This window comes from Ustilago hordei (assembly GCF_900519145.1).
Source record: "Ustilago hordei strain Uho2 genome assembly, contig: UHO2_contig_04, whole genome shotgun sequence".
NCBI classification, from domain to species: Eukaryota; Fungi; Basidiomycota; class Ustilaginomycetes; order Ustilaginales; family Ustilaginaceae; genus Ustilago; species Ustilago hordei.
In genome coordinates this window covers 506,697-526,359 of record NW_024545261.1, presented here as the reverse complement: position 1 = coordinate 526,359, position 19,663 = coordinate 506,697, and the positions used below count along the sequence as shown (strand labels likewise).

The window sequence follows — 19,663 nt, the reverse complement described above, 5'->3', positions numbered from 1 at the left end:
GGTCAAAACCTGTCGACTTGTTGAGCTCAACGGCTTCTTCTAGCAGCGATCAGCGAATTAGAGCGCGTTCATCAATTAAAACGACAGTGCTTGTTCAAGTCATAGCAGACTTTCTCGTTGGCTTGCCGGCTAATTTCCGATCGATACTGAGGAGAGATCACCGGTCTCCTCATTGCAGGCTGCATAATTTGCCGATGCAACTCTGCCTCTGCCCAACGCTGAAGGCTGGCTCAGCAATGCATTCTTTGCTGAAATGCCGTGTTCCGCGAGTGGTCGAGAAGAATTGCCTAGGCCGTTCCGACCATGTGAACGCATGAACAGGCAGGTGGTTTCTGACGGAACGATGCGGTACTTCAAGACCTTGGCTGGTGGGATGCATACGCAGAGATAACAACTGTGGCAAGGGACGAAGGGTCCGACTGCAGCCCAGCATTGGCACGCTCAAAGGTTCAACGTCGGTCCAATTTCAACCGAGACCAAAGCCACACAGTCAAAGTGGATGAAACGGCTGTCAAATCGAGCTGCAGAATGAATGCGGAGTTACATTGCTTGCTCTGCGTGGGGGATGCAAGTGTCGGCCAAATCTCTGGGTCTGGACAGAGCGCCGCTTCACACTTACCGTGGCTTGCAATACGCTCCCGCCGCTTGCTGAGAATCAAAAAGAAACAAACACGGAGAAATTTTCACCGGCCCTCTTTCAACTCGCTTCTGTCTGTGTCTCAGCTTCACAGGTCGGTTCGCCTTCGGCTATATTCGCTAGGACCTATCCTACATCACATCCCACATGCCCTCCCACAGTATTGCACGATCATGTTGCACTATACGGCTACGACCGCAATGCAGAAGGGATCTTTCCGATACACCGCATGGTGACTATCCGCATCGTTCGAAATGATTCATGCGCGGGATTGCGCTCAGCTTCGTCATTGAAGAGCTGACGCTCCCTCGTTTGTCGGAGGTAGCATCGCGAGGTTCTGTATGGGACACGCACTGCATCAAGCAACCGGTGTGAGACGAACCGTTTGTAGGTATTGCCATTCTATCACTTTGCTTTTGAGCGGGTATCAAGCACCTCTAGGAACCTGTGCGATTTGGATAAGAAAAGGGGCAAAAGAATCGGTGTTAGCATGTCATGGCTCTTCTTCTCTGTGCATGAATACTTGGCGAGTAGAACGTCTTCCGCTTCGGCAAGGCAAGACCCGATGAAAGGAGTCCGTTTGCCAGGTTGCAGGGTGTGACTTACTTCTCAGTTGGAATCTGCACTCTACCAACACCGAGCGCCTTCAACCTCTTCTTTCCTTCTTTCTGCTTGTTGAGATGCTTGAGCTTGCGTTCGTAATGTCCACCATACAGTCCTGCCGTAACGTCTTTTCGATACGCCGACAGCGTTTCTCTTGCAATGACCTTACTTCCCGTCGTTGCTTGGATCGAGACCTCAAACTGCTGACGCGGAATGATATCTTTCAACTTCTTCGTCCACTGTCTAGCGGCATACATCACCTTCGACCGATGCATGATGATCGACAGTGAGTCGAGCACCGTATTGGAGATCAAGAAGTTGAGTTTGACTAAGTCACTCGCTGCATAGCCGTCTTCGGTATACTCGAATGATGCAAAGCCTGAAGAGCAAGACTTGAGCTTGTCGAAGAAGTCAGTCACAATCTCGGATAGCGGGAGTCGATAGGTCATCTGGACAGATCGAATCGCCGATGCAGTAGGTGGGAAGGAAACATCCAGTTGCTCGCCACGATGCTCTGCGCAGAGCTGCATGATTTCACCGGTGTATTCCTCCGGACAACGCACCACGCCTCTGACCATCGGCTCTTCTAGCAAGTTCACTTTGGACTTGCGTTCCGAGTCGTCCGGAAAGTGGATAGGATTTGAAACGATCTCTTCGCGACCGTCTCGCCAGGTGACCTTGTAGGGTACAGATGGCGCTGTGACCAAGATCGCGTGTCCGTACTCGTCTTCCAGTCGCTGTCGGAAGACATCTAGATGCAGCAATCCGAGGAAGCCCAAACGGCAGCCTTGACCTAGAGCCATCGACGACTCCCTCTGAACTGTCACCGAACGATCATTCAGCGCCAGTCGCTGGATCGCTTCTTCCAGCTTCAAGAAGTCTGTTGTCTCGATAGGGAAGATACCTGCATAGACCATTGGCACCGTGGGTGCAAAGCCTTCCAATGGCTCCACCTTCTCCGATGACAGATGGAATGTATCACCGATCTGTGCCTCGCTCATATCCTTCATGTTGGCGATGATCCACCCTACTTGTCCCTTGCGCAGCACATCTGTTGCGATCATCTCCGGCGAGTTGACGCCGAGACTGAGCACTTCGTATCGCTTGCCAGTATGGCATGAAGTGATGCGGTCACCTTTCTTCACCGCACCATCCGCGATAGAGACAAGCGAAACAACTCCCTTGTACTGATCGTACCAACTGTCAAACACCAACGCCCTGAATCCAGGCCCTTCTCTTCCCTCCAGCTTGCCATCTTCGACGCCTTCTGGTGGTTTTGTTCGTTCGACTAATGCTCGTAGGACGCTATCGACGCCTTTGCCTGTCTTTGCGGAAATGAGTAATGGCTCTTGACCGGGCAGGGTTGTGTCGATACCGAGGATCTCTTCCATCTGTAAGGCACATCGATCTGGATCTGCTGCTGGTAGGTCGCTCTTGTTGAGCACGGGAACGATGGCGAGATCCTTTTGCTTGGCGAGTTCGAACACAGTGATGGACTGTGCCTGCACGCCCTGTGTTGCGTCGACGACGAGTAGCGCACTCTGACACGCAGAGAGCGATCGGCTCACTTCGTATGAGAAGTCGACGTGGCCTGGACAGTCGATCAGGTTGAGCAAGTAGCGACCTGGCTTCGGCGCAAAGCCATCATGGAAAGCTGAGATAAAGCCTTCTCGTGGTCCATCGTAGTCGTACACCATGGTCACTGCTTGTGACTTTACAGTGATCCCTCTTTCCCTCTCCACTTTGAGCTTGTCAAGAACTTGCTGATTTGATCCATCTGAAGGTATTGTACCAGTTAACTCGAGTAGTCGATCCGCGAGTGTCGATTTGCCATGGTCGACATGGCTGATGATGGAGAATGTCCGTGTCTCGAGGCGATCAAATTTGGAGATGTCTCGTGCGTCAGATTTGGTTGCTGCGCTGAAGTTGGAAGCAGCAGGTGATGCCAATGCCTGCCTTGGTATTGTTGTCGAATACTGTCGATGTGACGAAGTTGGTGTCGCTTTGGTCAAACAATCCGCCTGTCTGTTCGAGGCTGTCGCGGGACGAAGCGGCTCGGTCGGACTGAATCGTGCATGCTTCGAAGCGAGCCTGCTAGTCGAGGCCACTGGCACTCGTGATGGGCATGCCCTAGCGCTCTGACATGCTGATCGTAACATCGCCCAGCACCTGAGGAGCAGCCTGTATGGTCTTAGTGAAGGTACATAAAAGTGGAGCAGAAAGCTCTAAAAATCCAAGTCTTCCCGTGCGTTTCTCGGAACTCGGGAAATTTGGTTCAAGTTCTTCTTACAGCTCATCGGGCTTCACACGGACGCTTCTGACGCTTCTGACGCTTCTGAATCTATTGACTTGACATTGGCTAGAAAGCTGTGTTACATTTAGGACATCTAGAAGGAGCGCTCGGTACTGTCAGCACCCGTTGCCTGAGTCGCTGAGCTACCCGAACTAACAGCTTGCAGCATGCGGTCGACGTAAGCAGCACCTGACCACTTCTGGTGAGTGAGAACGTCACATCCAATCTCCTTCTCCTTTCGCTGTACTAGCTCGACGTAAGCAAGCATACCGTCGTTCTTGAATCGTTGCGAGAGCTCGCAAGTCATAGCACCTGTCGAGTGGAGACCGGCGAGCGAAATGAGCTGGAAGACGAAACCAGATTTGGCCAGGTCCCAAACGAAGTTTTTCAGATCCTGATCAGAGTAGCCGTGGGCACTCCAGTTGAAGCTTGGGCTCAGGTTGTAGACGAGCCACTTGCCTGGCAAGTCCTTGTGAATGTCGGCAGCAAAGATCTGCGCCTGCTTGAGATCGGGTGTCTTGGTCTCGAGCCAGAGCATGTCAGCGTAGGCACCAAATATCTTGACACGCTTGATGGCGGCCCCAACACCACCCTTGAAGTGGTAGTAGCCCTCCTTGGTTCGTGGTGCATCCCAGCTCCATACAGGGACACCCTCGGCGCCGAATACCTCCTTGGCAATGGCACGAGCCTCACGATTCGAGACACCGTCGGCAACCTTCTTGTTGTAGGTCTCGACACCTTGCTTGTTGAAAGCATTGTGCTTAGCAACAGCTTCATTGAAGGTGAGCAGCTCGCACTTGACCATCCATGCCTTCTCTGCTGCGTCAACTCCTGGTCCAGAAGCACCCTCAGCCTCCTTGGCAGCGAGGGTGTCGGCAAGACTTTTGGTGCCCTCGGGCAAGTTGTAAGCACCCTTGATGAATTCGTGGTCGCGGGCGTCAATGCTGGATGAGATGAGCTTGGCCGATTCTGAGTCGGTACGGGCAATCAAGATGTTGGACGATCCAAGGATGTCCCATGCGAATCGGGTAGCAGTGAGACGGTTGACATGCTCCGAAGTGGGAACAAGGACCTTGCCGGCCTGGTGACCACACTTCTTACCACCGTGGAGCTGGTCCTCGAGATGGATACCAGCAGCACCCTGCTCAGCAAAGAGCTTGGCGAGCTTGAAGACGGTGCTGAGACCGCCATGACCAGTGTCGGCGTCAGCGATGATGGGTCGGAGGTAGTCGACCCACGGGGTCTTTGCCTTCTGCTCTGCGGAGAGCTGACATCGCTCATCCCAGTGCTTTCGATCGTGGTGCTGCTGCGCCTTGAAAAGACGCTGGACCTGGTTGGGGACGGTAGTGTAAGGGTAGTCGGCAAGATCGGGTCCGACCTCGTTGTTGCAAGTGGTCAAGACGGAACTGCAGGCCCAGCCTGAGACGTAGACGACCTCCTGGTTGTGGGCCATCTGCGATTGTTGAACAGGGTCGATGGCACCCATGGTGTGAGCTGGAGTACCTTTGGCGGCGTGTTCAGAAAGCAAAGCAAAGAGCTTGTCGGCCATGAGAGAGGAAGCAGGAGGCTGGACGGGCATCGAGCCACGTTTAGATACGACGGCTTCAGGACCGTAAGGTCGCTTGATGCCCTTGAAACGTGGGCTGTCGAACCACTCCTGGACCTGCTTGATAGCAGCATCGTAGTCTGCCTGCTCCTGCTGAGCTGTAGGTGGCTGTACTCGGAGCGGAGCTGGTTGTGGGTTGAGCGAAGTTGCAGCGGTCGAGTTCATCCTGACAGCGAAAGGCGATGAAGATACCGAAGCGAAGGAAGCGAAGGTAGGAAGAGCGTGGGCTGAGCGTGAGTGGATGCTCAAGCGTGCGACGCTGGAAGATGAAGCAGTAGAGGACTGCACTCGAGCTGCGTTGAGACGCGCAAGACGAGCAGCGACGAGGCGAGATGGCATGGTAAGGAAAAGTTTTCGAGTTGTTTTGATGCTCTATGCTGAAACTGCTCCAAATGGTTGGGTGATGGTGGGAGTGTAAGTGAGTTGTATCGACAACACAGAGGAGGAAGACATCAGATCAAGAAGAACCGGAAACGCCAAAGCGAGCTTGAAAGACACAAAGTTGACAGCTTCCTCTATTGGGCCGAAGTTAAGCCGATACCATGGACCGGTTCTGACTGAAAGCGCTTTCTGTGCGCTTTCGCAGCTCTGAATTGGACCGCCTTCCCCGCAACCACCGCCAATCGTGAAGGCACGGCTCGCTACAGAGAACGCGGCTCTTGACGGATAACCACCACTTGACTGTGACGCCGAGACTGCTTCTGCCGCCTGTGAAACGCAACTCTTTCAAAATCCGGCTTTCGGACACTCTCGGCCGTGAGCCCAGGGTTCGAACTTTTTTTGAAAAGTGTGTTGCTCCACCTCTTCGTTCAGCTGAGTGTGTGTAACTTCATTGTCCTGACCACCACCCTCTACATCTAATCATTCCTCCCTGGCAAGGTCGAACCGTTGACCCAGCTGCGCTTTCAGTGTACAGTCTGCGGAGATGATCTGAAGAATCGACCCAATGCCTGCGGGCCTCCATAGACTAGATTTCCATCGACCGGATTGTTTTGACCTAGACATCGACTTGCCATCCTCAGCAACTCGAGCCTACGATGATGGGCAACGCAGAGCAGCTGGCGACTCGCGTCAATCCGACAAGCTGCCTACCTCGCATCAAAGACGAGCCCCCATTTGTCGACATCTTCTTGGCGCTCGCACATCTGGCAAACCTCTACTCTCCACAATCCTTAACTCGCAACGAGACCAGCTACCGAGCCTCTATCGACAACAACACGAGCAATGGCAGTGAGCACGATGCGCTGGCATATCAGGATGCTCTCGACTCGGCCAAAGTAGACGACAATGAAAAGCGCTATGCCATGAACTGGCTCACCCGCTTGATCGGCAGCAGCCTTTACTGGATCAACGACGAGGGAGACGTCACCTCTGCTGATGCTCTTCTCGACTTAGCTGGCCGAATCCTTGGTGGACATGCAAGCTTGGAGGAAGCTGGCGCTATCTCTCGCGAGTTTCGCTTCCCACTTAAGGAACTGGTCTCGATTTCAGAGGCTGATGCTCTCGCTCACCCAGCCGTAGATTTGCCGGAAACAGTGGAGATCGTGCTTCGCGATGACCCTCTTCCACCTTCACATTCAAAGTCAGAAGCCAACACGCAAAATGAAATTGGATCGAGTCAAGATGCCGCCGCAGCTGTCGGCGTTCAGACGTGGGGAGCGGCGATCGTCGTCAGTGATGTCTTGATCCGACATCCCACACTTTTCCATCCTGCTCTAGCTTATTCGTCTGGTCAGCGTGTAAGGATAGCGGAGCTTGGCGCTGGTACCGGGCTGCTTGGAATGGTCGCTGCAAAGATGTTGCAGCAACGCAACATCGCAGCCGACGTAGTGCTCACAGACTACCATTGCAAGGTGTTGCAGAATCTCAAATACAATGTGCACGAGAATTTCCCTGCATCAGAGGTCAATGCAGGAGCATCACATGGCTGCGGCCCGGTCTCAGTGTCAGTGGAGCATCTCGACTGGCTTCAAGTCCATGAGAAGGTTACGCAAGGCATCGCGGAGGAGGATTTTGTAAGCCCCCCCAAGCACGATTTGCTGCTGCTTGCCGACGTGATCTACGCCCCCGAACATGCTCTCTGGATCCGCTCTTCGATCGAGACACTGCTTCGCAAGCCTTCTCCAAGCGAAACCGTGGGAAGTGAGCCTCGGGCACACATCATCATGGCCGTTCGTGACTCAGGCAAGTTCGAGGGCCTTTACAAGACCGTAGAGGACGCTTTCAGGCCTCGAGCTCGTTCCACAGATGTGCCTTCGCTCAGCGCTTCGAGCACCGTGACGCCTTTTGATACCATGCCGGGAACACCTGCACAAATGGCAGAATCCCCAGCAAGCGACAGTCACAAGGGAAGCACGAAGCATAGCGACCTCTTGCATTCACGCATGGAAGCCATCTCACTGCGTGAAACGCATAAGGTAAAGAGGCATTCCGCGGAACTGACCATCTTGAAGCGACGCAGGCTCGATAAGCGCTCTAGCGTGGGTCGCAACGATGAGCAAGAGTATCTCTGGTTCGAGATCGGTTGGTCTGCGTAGCGCACACCTGCACGAACACTGTTGTTCCCACTTAGACAGATAGACTTTAATTGTACACCAGACACCAGACACCAGACGAAAGGATTCCTAATAGACATGGCATCCAAGTTGGCGTGTGAAAGCCTTCTCGAAGCTCGTTCTTGTGAGTTCTTTCTGGTGAAAAGAAGGATGGTGACCACATGCTGAGGAAACTGCAGAACAGAAGAGCCGAGCTCGCTAGCGCTGTTCTCACGCAGCTCGTGTTGTGCTGCTTTTAAACGTGAATTGCAAAAGAGGGCTGGGAAAAGTGGGGTACAAAATCATTTCCGACAGCTTACTCCACTTTTCTATTCGTTCGCAGACTGACGTTTGTTGCAGCTGACAGATGGGTCAAGGCGACCCTTTGAGTCTCCCCTGAACCCATATTAGAATGCCATCATCACCACCTACTCTCGCTACTACCACCATTACAACCCACTCACGCACATCAGCTCGACCCTGAAGCCGATCATTTCGAGAGCAAAGCCAAAATGGTTGCCATCAACGGAACCTACGATGTGATGCTAGTGCCTCTCCTGATGCCGATAGCCCAGATCCTCAACTTGCTCCCTCGCAAAGTGCGCGATATCGAGCCTTCGCCTCTCATTCCGTTCACACATGGCCAGATCCAGGCCCTTGGGCTCAGCCCCAGTGAATACAATGCTGGCGTCAACCACCCCGTCATGCTCGAATTGGGATACCAGAACCACACTGGTCCCGGACCACGTTTGTTCCGACCCAGCTTTGACGAGGCCAAACTCGAAGTCCTCGGCATGCGTCACCCTTCACTAGCGGGTCAACAGCCCAATGCCGCAGAAAAGGGCTTCGTCTTCAAGCAGTTCATTCTGTTCTCCAACTTTGTTCTGTCCACTTCTTCAAGCTTGATCGCAGGGCTTAGGAGTAGTCTGGTGACCATCACCCCAGCAAAGTCACCTTCGATCTATCAAGATGACGAAGCAAACATCTTATACAATGTGAAGAACTACATCGAATCCAATTTTGCCAAAGATGGCGTACAGGGTTCATCAGCAAACAACGGAGCGGTACAGTGGGCTGGTAGACCTTGGTACGGTTGGGCAACAGGTGATACTTTGACACAGTTCGTCTTTGATTTGGACCAGGCGAAGATTCCCCCAGTGCCGTACAAGGCAGAGGTGCGGGTAAAGGTTCCTTCGTTCTATGATCCTAGCGTGGCAGCAAAGGCAGCAGAGGTCACGCCGGAATGGAGCGAGTTTGATGGAGTGGCTAGTTGGAGGTTCCAGGCTGATTATCAGAGTCGGGATACCAAGGCTGCTGATGCCAGCTAGCTGCTAAACATGCCGCCGGAGGAAGGTTGTGCATTGCCATCTTCCCGTCCACAAGCTATATCCGCTCACATCTTCGCATCGTCATTCGGCCACCTGCGGAAGTTTCTTTTGTCTGCAGGTTATCCTACTAATGTGTAGGGATTAAAGATCTAACAAATATTCGCGTCGTCATTCGCCATTGAGGGATATCTTATGGCCTTTCTTGCTCGTTCCGCTAATGCATCTGTATTCGTGCTTCAAGATAGAGAGCGCCGGGACCTCTCGGATCATGCAATGTGCTTGTCCCTTAGTTTGAGTAAGGTTGAGAGGAGTGGATGAATGGAGAGGCTTGAGCTTGGGGCAGCTGCCCCTGAGTTGGCCCGATCTTCCAATTCATCGGGCACGCCCATGCAAGGGAACCGTCCGCTCGGCACCTTTGGGTTACTTTTGTTCGCTTTAGCAATGATGACCTTAGGACAGAAAGGCCATTGATCTTGTTAGAGAACCTTTTCTGGCTCCGTCTGCATCCGCAGAAGGAAGACATAACGTAGCGCAGTCAGCTTATTGACAGAATTGACGGGCACAAGTCAAGTCGTAAGAGCGGCTGTGAAACTTGGCCTGTGAAATCGCGACCCATAAAGCAGTCGGGACCTGAATTTGCAAAGCAGCATTTTTCGTCACTCGAGGCGCAGTTAATGTTACAACAGGGCAGAGAGAGGCTGAGAGAGAAGCAGGAGTCAAGTTTGCTTTTTTTGTGTTTTTTTTTTTTTTTTTTTTTTTTTTTTTTTTTTTTTGCGTTGCACCGCACGAGCTAAGCGACAGCAGATGGCGATATCGAGTTTCAAGTCCATTTTTTTCTTGCAAACGACGGCCGCAGACGGGGAATATTTTCTCTCCTCTCGCCTTCAGCACAGGAACACCCTTTTGTATGCGGAAGGATCGTCGTTGCCGATGCCGCTTGCGGGGTTGGGATTGCTGCTTCGGCCCAGACTCAGCAGCAGCATCATGCATCAACAGCAAGCACGAAATTTCTTTCTCGATTCTGCTGCCGCTTTGTGTTTCTGTGTCCATCCAGTTGCCCCGCTCAGCTGGGACCTCTCCTTCTTGCATGTCTGTGAGTCAAGGTCTGAACTTTGTACTCACACTTCCCCGCACGATCCGCTCCTTCATCTCCAGACCATCCTCCTCCTCCTCCTTGCTCTGATACCCTTGGCCAATCAATCTTCCCGCTGGTCGCTATTCCCCCGACCAGATTCGCTGTTTTCTCGCTAGTACCGTTCCGGAACAGCACTCTTGGGACCCATCCACCGTCTACCTACTTCTTCGACTCGCTTGCATCGTCTGCTTGCCTCCGGGCAGCTCGAACTTCGAACGTACACCTTCCCATAATCAGCATCGATAGGATCGGATCCCACACTTGCGGATCTATATTCAGACTCGATCTCATAGCGAAGTCCTCAGTTGGCCAACCCTGCCCCAGAGCCATCACAGCATCCATCTCCCATCTTCCCCCAACATCACACCAATCACAATGACCATCCCAACACCAACAAGATCACTCGCACTGTTCCTCGCATCCATCCTTCTCATCCTCGCCTCCACCTCCAACGCTCAAGTAGCCTCCGCTTTCGCAGGAACATCCTTCCCCCTCTCCTCCTACACTGTCAGCAACACCTTCACACCTGTCACCACTTACGCACAGGCACAAGGTGGAAACCCAACCGTGATCGGCGGTCCTGGTCCTTCCCCCGCCACATCCTCTTACCAGTATAACTACACCATCCCCACAGCCACCGTTCCGCCCATCTTCCCCTCAGGCGTTTACCAAAGCTTGGCATCAGCAGGAAAATACAACACCGCAACCGATGCAAAGGGTTTGGCACCAAACCCGGCAAATCTGCAAATCGCAAACAGCGCTCCGGACGCTTTCAACTACGCAGCGGCAAAGGCGATCTTTATTACCATTGCGGCGGCGGCGATTGTTGTGGTGATGCTCTAAGGAGGTGGAGATCTGGGTGGTGCATACTGTCTTTACTCGATGATCTAGCGCGAGGGATGGAGCGATGGTCTATCTTTAATTTCGATGCCGGTCCCAGTAGGCAACCCGTACATTTGGGTATTGTGAGTACTTGGGATCGGATGACATCCGACTGTCTCTTTTCTATACTGCTCAATGTTTCCCTCTCTCTGTAGTCGATTATCCTTGTCTCTTTTGTTCCTTCGTTTGTTGTTTTGGAATGTTAATGGTTTCAACCGGTGTCGATTTGAGCCTGAAGTCGTGTCTTGTTCATCGAGTGTAGAGGACAGTTTTGACGGATCGAGGGACTGACGAAATCATGGCGGAAGGAAAGACAACAAAACGTTGGAGATGAGAAGTGTTTGTGTGATTCGATACAAGTACAAGTGCGCATGCTTGAGTTTCGGTTCATCAGGACCATCTTTGAGCCTTGATTCCACTCCTTAGATGCTCGGCTGTTGGACGAGCCTACTTTCCTCTTCTGTGCATACTACGACGACCCTTGACCAGCAGTCGAAGGATCAACCTGACTAGTTCCACCCGGGGCATTATTCCCTCCCGCTGCTGGCGGTGCATTGCCCCTAAATCGTTTCCTCATATCCAACTACCCCATCGGTACAAGATACATACACCCGTCAGCTGTACTTCGCTACTCATCAATGACAGGGAAAGAGGGGGTCTGAGGTGCTTACCATACCACGACGACACTCAACAAAGGACTTGTAGAGCTGTTGGCATTCCAATGGCAATTCGGTCATATGTGATGTGATGCATTCTTGTGCCGAGTTGCCTTGCTTGAGATAGCAGTCGGTTTTGAGGACGCAATCGGTGAGATCTTGACGGATGTGTAGACACTGTCATGAGCCAAGGAGGAGGTGTGTCAGTGGGAATGCAGCTGCTGTCAAAATGAGTGTGAGGCGAGAGACTTACAGAGCCGACCATCTTGATGCAAATATCTCTCTGATAAGTGGAGAGATAAGTAAAAGGGTATGGGTGGCAGCGATGTTGGGAAGCGAAAGGATAGGTCGATGTTGGAGAAGTAACACTTCTTAGGTGGTGAGCAGAAGACAAGTTCGGGTTTCGGAAAGTACGCAGGAAAAATGTGGGGACTGATGAGCAACCGGGAAAAAATTCCTCCACTCATGCTCAGCCCATGCATCGAGGCACAGCATGGAAATGCTCCGAGCTGCCACAACTCTTCCCTTTCCTCGTCAAAGTCACCTGTCATGACCTTTTCACTGGAACAGTACAGTACACATCTTATATGAACGGCACGGTCCTGCATCGCAAGAGAGAGACGATGGACTAGTAGGCTGCAAAGAGTAAGGAGATGTATGCTTGAATGACAGTGGAAACCTGACAGAAGGAACGTTCTGGAGAACTTGGAAAACCCGCCCACATCTACGACAAGAGCCTTCGCCGACTCGACATCTCAACCTGGTATCCAGTCTCGTCGTAGTTATTGCTAAAGATGAACGGCAAGATGGTAAAGAAGAGAATCACGGTGACCACCGACCCACCTAACAGACCCGAGGCAATGATCCGATGCTTGGGAGTGGAGAACATCTTCAACTTGGGATGTTCGGGGTCATGGTGTGTCGAATTGTGGTGCTTGTGCTCGTGGTCGCCTGGGTTGGTGGTGTTGGTCAGCAGCGGGAAGCTCGTGTTGAAGTCGCTGAGGAAGATACGCTGCACTGACTTGTCTGCTCGAATCATTGGGTAATCCTGATGCGAAGTTCCAGCGATGACATCAAATGTTTGGCTGGATGGGAAACCGCCTAATCTGCCAAGAGTGAGGACAAATTGTGAACCGCGGTCCAAATGGCTTCCTCCCTGCGTCTTGGCTTGACAATGCGTGTCACCAGCTCCGGTATCGGCAAGTCCGACAGCGTAGTGCACTTTGCGCGAACGAAAGCGCTCGACAACCGCCTCTCTGCTTGCATTGACATCTCTTCGGGCGTATCTGATGACGCTGGAAACATTGCCAATGCCGTAACCCCAGCTGTTCCAGCCAGTGCAAGAGTCGTTCTGATACGGACGTTGATCGTCGAGCCAGGCCCAAGAACCGGGATTTCCGAGCCAGAAGTGAATGTTTGGATCGTACGCCTTTGTCTTCTTCAGCACAGCGTATCGTTGCACGGCCTGTGCACCCATCGAGTGACCGCCAAAGACGACTTGCTTGATCGACGGAAACTCGCCAGATGTAAAGATCCAGTCGGTGATGTTGTCGAGGATGTGGTACGAGCTGAGCTTGACCTTGGGTTCGTTGCGCACATGCTGACCTGACTGCCACTGCGATCCATGCCAGTACAGTTCACCATCTTTGACGCCGCCGGCTTCCTTGTCGTCGGAATTGAGAAAGACGGGTCCAACGATCATGACCTGGTCGGCAGAGATGCCGTTCGATGCGTTAGATGCGACAATGGTCAGGGCGTTTCGGAAGAGATTGGCGTACTTCCACGAGTCGCGAGGTTTTCCTGGCATGGTGATGATGGCACGCTGAATACGGCTGTTGTCCTGTCCTGGCTGATAATTGGAGGAGATGTACACGGGCATGTTGAGATCGGGAAGCACCTTCCAAGTGCGGTTCAGAGTGAAGCCTTCCATGTCCGGTACATTTTGCCATCCCGACTTACCACTCGCGAGGGTAATTGTGTTGGCCTGGGGTGTTGCGACGAAAGGCACCTGAGAAAGCCAGGGAGGATTGCCATTACTGCCATCGTCCTTGATGATGAGCCAGTCTGGTTTGGGTTCCGAGCTGCTGTTGGGGACACCTTCCATCTGCTGAATGTCGGCTGCTGCTTTGAGTGGGTCCTGTTCATCTGCGATGTATTGGTATTGCGACTGTCGACGGTGTAGCCTTTGATGCTCTCGATGAGCTGCTTGCGCGCCTTGCAACAGCAACAGGTGGCAGAGCGTGACCGTAAGCGCCATCAGCGAGAAAACGTGTGGGATGAGCCGCATCTTTGCTGCCGTGAAATCCAAGCCTTGGAGGTGATGGTCGTCACGATAGCTCGACGTTCAGCGCGAGCGAGCCCAAAGAGGGGTTGGCTTTGCAAAGTGGGCCTCTTCCGCACCTAAAGCAGAAGGCTCCAGCAGGTGGGTGTCCATGCAACCAATCTAAGACCTACGTTAATGAAGTCTGAACGCGACAATGAAGATTTGACGCTGGTTAGCGCTATGTGTCGCGAACTCAGAGCATCGACCTACACGTTCTTCGTATCGTCCTGTTCGGACTACTCCGCTTCGTCTTCGCTCTCCGAAGGACTTTTTCTGTCGCCTGGCGCAGTGTGCGGCAACTACTAATCGGCTGCTCCCTGTCGAGGAGGTGTGGCGTAACGCAAAATGTGGGAACATGTGAGCTTAACTGCGCAACTCAGTGATGTTAAAAAGAGGTTTCAACGCTTCGACGTGGCCAAGCTTGAGTCTATTTGACGGATGTGACTAAATAGTCGAAGGCAAGGCGGCAAGCCGTCGCCAAAGATCACATTTTTGTGTGCACGCGTTTACGGATCGCGCCGCGCCTAGAGGCAAAGCCATCTTTTTCATCAAGGCAGGCTGGGTCGGGCTCGGCTTTGGAGGGCTCAGCGCAGTCAAAGTATAAGCTGTGTGGCGATGCGAAGGGTGGCACTGACCACTTTGCTCAGAGTACGCTTCAGCTCATTCGACGAATCAGCATCAAAACGCTCTGATGAAAGGCAGATTTACCAGACGGAAGACAACGTGACAAGGGCGACTCAGCCTTGGAGATGACCTGCTCAGCTTGCAAGTTGCTGGTTGAAGCTCTGCAAGTCCTGTTGTTCGAAAGCTATAAAGCCCAGCTCGTCAGCAGAAATCTAGCTTGCCCGCTCATCACCAACTTCGAGCCATCTCTCGGTCCGCGATTGACCGTTGTCCAACACTGCTATCCTCACCAACCACAGCCAACATGTTTAGCGAGTACGTGCACGATGTTGAAAGAAGTGTCGCCTCGCGTAGCTATGGTTCGGACGAGCTGGTTTTAGGTTCGCAGACAACTAGGGAAAAAGGGTGATATTTTGTGACTATCTACAGCAAGAGGTGCAACTATTTATGCATGATAGGACCAAGTGCGACATGCTGGTTGAGGAGCTCCAAGCTCCTCAACCCCTATGTCGATGCAGGGATGCATTAATGAGGAGGCCCGTCCCCTCAACTATATCAGGGATAATGGCATGATGCTGCCAATATGAGGTCAAATCAACCTCCAACACTCCTCCTATTGGCAGCCAATTTACTTGGCAAGGACACCCAAGTCTTCGCATAACTTGTTACTCCCTCTAGCATTGAGTAGCTTAGTGAGGCCATCTGCAATCTGTAACTCACCTGGGATCCACTTAATGATGACGAGTCCCTTCTCGACTGTGTCCTTGATGTATGCCGTGCGGAGTGTGAGAGCTGTCATGGGACCGGATGTGCAGGAAGATCTAGAATCATCTGAAGAGTGGCGCAGGAATCATGGAATTGGGCCAAACGAGAGTCTACAGCAGAGTTCACCAAGATCAGTAGTAGGGAAGGTTTATGACAGGTCTCTGCCAAATTGATAGTAGAGATGGGTTACAACAGGTCCCAGCCAAATTGGTAGTAGAGATGGGTTATGGCAGGTCTCAGCTGAATCAGCATGAGTGGGACCTTATGGTGACACCTGCTGGAGCCAGTAGTATTGTAATCACATGGCAGATCTCACAGAAGATCGGTAGGAAGACAACAGTAATGTGGATCACATGATAAAGATTAGTGGCAAGGACATTTGAGGTTGCCACTGGATGAGGTAGGGGCCCTACATGACAATGAAGTCAGTGTAAGGAGATGGGTGCTGGAGTCAGGAGGTCGATGAAAGAGGGGGGTGCACTGCCACTAGGATGAAGTGGGGTGACCCCTATCAACAATGAGATGGTGCTGGCTCTCCTTGACCCAGGAGCAGGAGAAGCAGGGGCTGGCAAGGAGGAGACACCTTGGTAGAGACCTCTACCACAGTGCTCAACAAAGAGGGTACTCTCTGGAGAGAGAGCCAGAGCAGAGTTGCAGGCAACTCTGCAAAGATGTATATAACCATACCTTCTTGTCCTAAGTGGTCAAGTGGATCCCCCTCCACTCTACACCATACACTACTAGTTATAGCTTTCACATAAAGTATACATTAGTATTTCATCAAGCAGTAGCAATCATAAGACATTGCTCCTATCATAGTGCATGTGTTGTATCACCACTCATTGACATTGATTGACATCCCAAAGGCAGTTCATCCAGCAGTCCAGCTCTCTCAATCATTAGAACCAAAGGTGGTTGTCCACTGTGGTCCAGGGATCACCTCAAGCACTCAGTCAACACACTGGACACTTATGTCAGTGCCACCAACAAGCACACTCACACCAGACCTTGGTGTCAGTACAAGGCTCCTATTGTTATTGATCATGCCAAGCTACCTCTGGATGGAGTGTCTACAGCAGTTAGTCGAGACCTGCAGTATCAACCACTTATCACATCTTCAGATGAGAAAAGTCATAGAGGCCTTCTATGACAGATCTCAACAGGCACAGTAATAGAAAGCACTCTACCACATATCTCAACAGGATCTGTAATAGACGTGTTTCTATTACAGATTTCAGGTGCGAGACCGCTGACACCGACTTGACGATGAGCTCAGCACCAGGAGGATGGGAGAGATGAAGGGGGGTGTGAGTCGCCACCCAGATGAAGTGGGAAAGGCCCCTATTGGTAATGAAACAGCACAAGGACTTCCCATCCACTAGGAGGAAGAGTTGAGAGGAGGAGGAGCAGTGTAGGAGGAGGTCACAAGGGGAACAAGCATGGTTGCCAGCAATATGCCAAGGACATCTATATAACATGCACTTGCTCCTCGTCATGGTGGTTGAGTGGAGCTCCATCCACTCTACACCATATCTTACTAGTTATAGCTTTCACATAAGTATACATTAGTATTCTGTCATCAGTAGCAATTGCAGAACATTGCTACTACCACAGTGCATGTGTTGTATCACCACTTGATGCCATCCAAAGGCAGTTCATACTGTGGTCTGGATATTGATCGACACTGAAGGCAGTTCATACTGCAGTCTGGCTCTCTCAATCATTAGAACCAAAGGCAGTTGTCCACTGTGGTCCAGGGATCATCAATCATTCAGTTGACACACTGGACACTCGTGTCGGCGCAAGCAACATCATCAGCACCAGACTGTCACCGGAATGGAATTCCGTTCTCCGAGTCCGGAGCATTGGGAGTGAAATGCTTATACTTCAGTGTTGTGTGAATTGGGTACACCAGCTAAGGGACTAGCTGGTGTAGTGGTTTTGCTGTTCACTATGTTTCGGTTAGTTACTGATCGTGCCAAGCTACCTCTGGACTGAGTGTCCACAGCAGTTAGTCAAAACCTGCGATAACTTTCAAGCTACCACATATTTGAGTGAGAAAAGTCATAGAAGGCTTCTACAACAGATTTCCACAAGAATAATAATAAAGGCCTTTTACCACAGATCTTGATAGGATCAGTAGTAGTTGTCTTTTTACTACAGATTTTGGGTTTCAGGTGCATGACCTCTGACATGGTGCCAACAAGCAGCATCGTAAGGTAGACAGGACTGAGACACCGAAGGCGGTTCACACTGCGGTCCGGCTCTCTCGATCATAGAACCGAAGGCAGTCGTCCACTGCGGTCCAGGGATCATCAAACATTCAGTCGACACACTGGACACTTGTGTTGGCACCAGCATATTCACACCAGACCTTGGTGTTGTCAGAGGTCTCATGCCTGAAACCTGATATCTGTAAGAGAACCGCATGTATTACAGGTCCTGTCGAGATATGTGGTAGAGTGCTGTGTATTCTTCTTCTTGTCAAGATATGTCATAGAAAGGCCTCTATGACTTTTCTTGCTTGAAGATGTAGTAGTGTGTTTGCTATTACAGGTTTTGACTGACTGCTGTGGACACTCCATCCAGAGGTAGCTTGGCACAATCAATAGCTATGGGAACATTGTACTGACACCAAGGTCTGGTGTGAGTGTGAGTGTTGGTGGCACCAACACAAGTGTCCAGTGTGTTGACTAAGTGCTTGAGGTGATTCCTGGACTGCAGTGGATGACTCCCTTCAGTTCTAATCATTATCTGGACTGCTGGTTACTATGAACTGCCTTTGGATGTCAGTGAGTGGTGATACAACACATGTGCTACAATGGAAGCAATCTACTTGTGATTGTGACTTTGCTGACTGAATACTAAGTATACTTATGTGAAGTTATAGCTAGTAATATATGGTGTAGAGTGGATGGTGATCCACTCACTTGCTATGATGGGGAACATGGTTATATACCTTTCTTGCAGTGTCACCTGCAACACTGCTCCCCCTCCTTGCTCCTCCTATACTCCCCATCCACCTTGTAATGCTACTTGTTGACACTGCTCCCCTTGTCTCCTGTGGATGGATGGGCCTCTTGCTGCCTCATCTGCATCAGGGGCCAGTCCCACTTCATCTGAGTGGTGACTCACACCCTTTTATTGCCCTCCTGTCATTGGCACCCACCTGCTGGTGCTGACTTCATTGTTGTGCAAGGCCCCTTCTTCATTCAGTGGTGCCCTCTCCCTTGTCCAGTATCCTCCTCTCACCATATTGGTGATGGGGGTGCCTCTCAAACCAATTCTTGTGAGGTCTGTCATACAAGCATGGTATTACCATTCCCACTGAGCTCTGTAGTAATGACCTCATTCCTACTGATCCTGACAAGTTCTGCCATAGAGTTGTTTCTACTACTGATTTCAGCAAGCTCTGCCTTAAGCTCTCGCTTAGCCCGATCCCATGATTTCTGTGCTCCTCTTCATATGACTTTGGATCTTCTTACTTCCTGTGCATCCTGCCCCATGACAGGTGTCACTTCAAAGTATCTATTGACTAGCTATCGTGCCGAGCTACCTCTGAACAGAGTGCCCACAGCGGTTAGTCAAAATCTGCAACAGAAGTCATTTATAACATATTTGAGCAAGAACAGTCATAAAAGGCTTTGTCATGGGCCTGGATGCACAGAAAGCAGGAAGATCCAGCAAGTCATATGAAGGGAGCGTGGGAATCAAGGAATCGGGCAGATTGTGGAACTTGCAGTAGAGTTCACTGAGATCTGTAGGAGGAATGGCTCTAGGGCAGATCCCAGCTAGATTGGCATGGGCCATAATGGTATTGTGAATCCTGCCAGAATCTGCAGTACACAAGGTCATAGGACATATTCTGCAGAGATCAACAGCAAGGAGAATCACATGATAGATAGAGTAGTGGCAAGGATGGCTGGGGTCACCACTGGATGAAGCAGGGGCCTTACATGGCATTGAATTGGGTGCCAGCAGGTGGACACCAACAGGGAGTGATGAAAAGGGGCAAGTCACAACCCAGTTGAGGTGGGACTGACCCCTGACAGAGAGGAGGCAACAGGAGGTCCATCTGTCCACAAGGGACAAGGAAGCGGTGTCATTGAGGAGCATCACAGGATGGATAAGGAGCCTAAGGGGGACAAGGAGGAGGAGCAGTGTTGCAGGTGATGCTACACCAAAGGTATATAACCATGTCCCCTACCACAGCAAGTGAGTGGATTGCCATCCACTCTACACCATACACAACTAGTTATCACTTCACTCAAGTATAC

General features: G+C 51.4%; 7 protein-coding genes across 7 annotated transcripts; 3 read left to right on the top strand and 4 right to left on the bottom strand.

Annotated features, from left to right (window-relative positions):
• Positions 1 to 1,239: 1,239 nt before the first annotated feature.
• Positions 1,240 to 3,399, bottom strand: UHO2_02506 (putative GUF1 - GTP-binding protein; the record flags this gene model as incomplete). The annotated part of the gene is made up of 1 exon (XM_041555294.1): positions 1,240 to 3,399. One exon carries the CDS (start codon positions 3,397 to 3,399, stop codon positions 1,240 to 1,242), a length of 2,160 nt encoding a protein of 719 aa, XP_041411228.1.
• A 228-nt stretch (positions 3,400 to 3,627) lies between these two features.
• UHO2_02505 (putative isocitrate lyase) lies at positions 3,628 to 5,478 on the bottom strand (the record flags this gene model as incomplete). Its single annotated transcript, XM_041555293.1, has 1 exon — positions 3,628 to 5,478. One exon carries the CDS (start codon positions 5,476 to 5,478, stop codon positions 3,628 to 3,630), a length of 1,851 nt encoding a protein of 616 aa, XP_041411227.1.
• Positions 5,479 to 6,176: 698 nt separating this feature from the next.
• On the top strand, positions 6,177 to 7,676 carry UHO2_02504 (uncharacterized protein; the record flags this gene model as incomplete). Its single annotated transcript, XM_041555292.1, has 1 exon — positions 6,177 to 7,676. The coding sequence occupies one exon, from the start codon at positions 6,177 to 6,179 to the stop codon at positions 7,674 to 7,676; it is 1,500 nt and encodes a 499-aa protein (XP_041411226.1).
• Positions 7,677 to 8,185: 509 nt separating this feature from the next.
• UHO2_02503 (uncharacterized protein) lies at positions 8,186 to 9,001 on the top strand (the record flags this gene model as incomplete). Its single annotated transcript, XM_041555291.1, has 1 exon — positions 8,186 to 9,001. The coding sequence occupies one exon, from the start codon at positions 8,186 to 8,188 to the stop codon at positions 8,999 to 9,001; it is 816 nt and encodes a 271-aa protein (XP_041411225.1).
• Positions 9,002 to 10,511: 1,510 nt separating this feature from the next.
• UHO2_02502 (uncharacterized protein) lies at positions 10,512 to 10,979 on the top strand (the record flags this gene model as incomplete). Its single annotated transcript, XM_041555290.1, has 1 exon — positions 10,512 to 10,979. One exon carries the CDS (start codon positions 10,512 to 10,514, stop codon positions 10,977 to 10,979), a length of 468 nt encoding a protein of 155 aa, XP_041411224.1.
• A 508-nt stretch (positions 10,980 to 11,487) lies between these two features.
• Positions 11,488 to 11,939, bottom strand: UHO2_02501 (related to PET191 - involved in assembly of cytochrome oxidase; the record flags this gene model as incomplete). The annotated part of the gene is made up of 3 exons (XM_041555289.1): positions 11,488 to 11,601; positions 11,690 to 11,851; positions 11,928 to 11,939. The coding sequence occupies 3 exons, from the start codon at positions 11,937 to 11,939 to the stop codon at positions 11,488 to 11,490; spliced, it is 288 nt and encodes a 95-aa protein (XP_041411223.1).
• A 459-nt stretch (positions 11,940 to 12,398) lies between these two features.
• Positions 12,399 to 13,961, bottom strand: UHO2_02500 (uncharacterized protein; the record flags this gene model as incomplete). Its single annotated transcript, XM_041555288.1, has 1 exon — positions 12,399 to 13,961. One exon carries the CDS (start codon positions 13,959 to 13,961, stop codon positions 12,399 to 12,401), a length of 1,563 nt encoding a protein of 520 aa, XP_041411222.1.
• Positions 13,962 to 19,663: the final 5,702 nt, after the last annotated feature.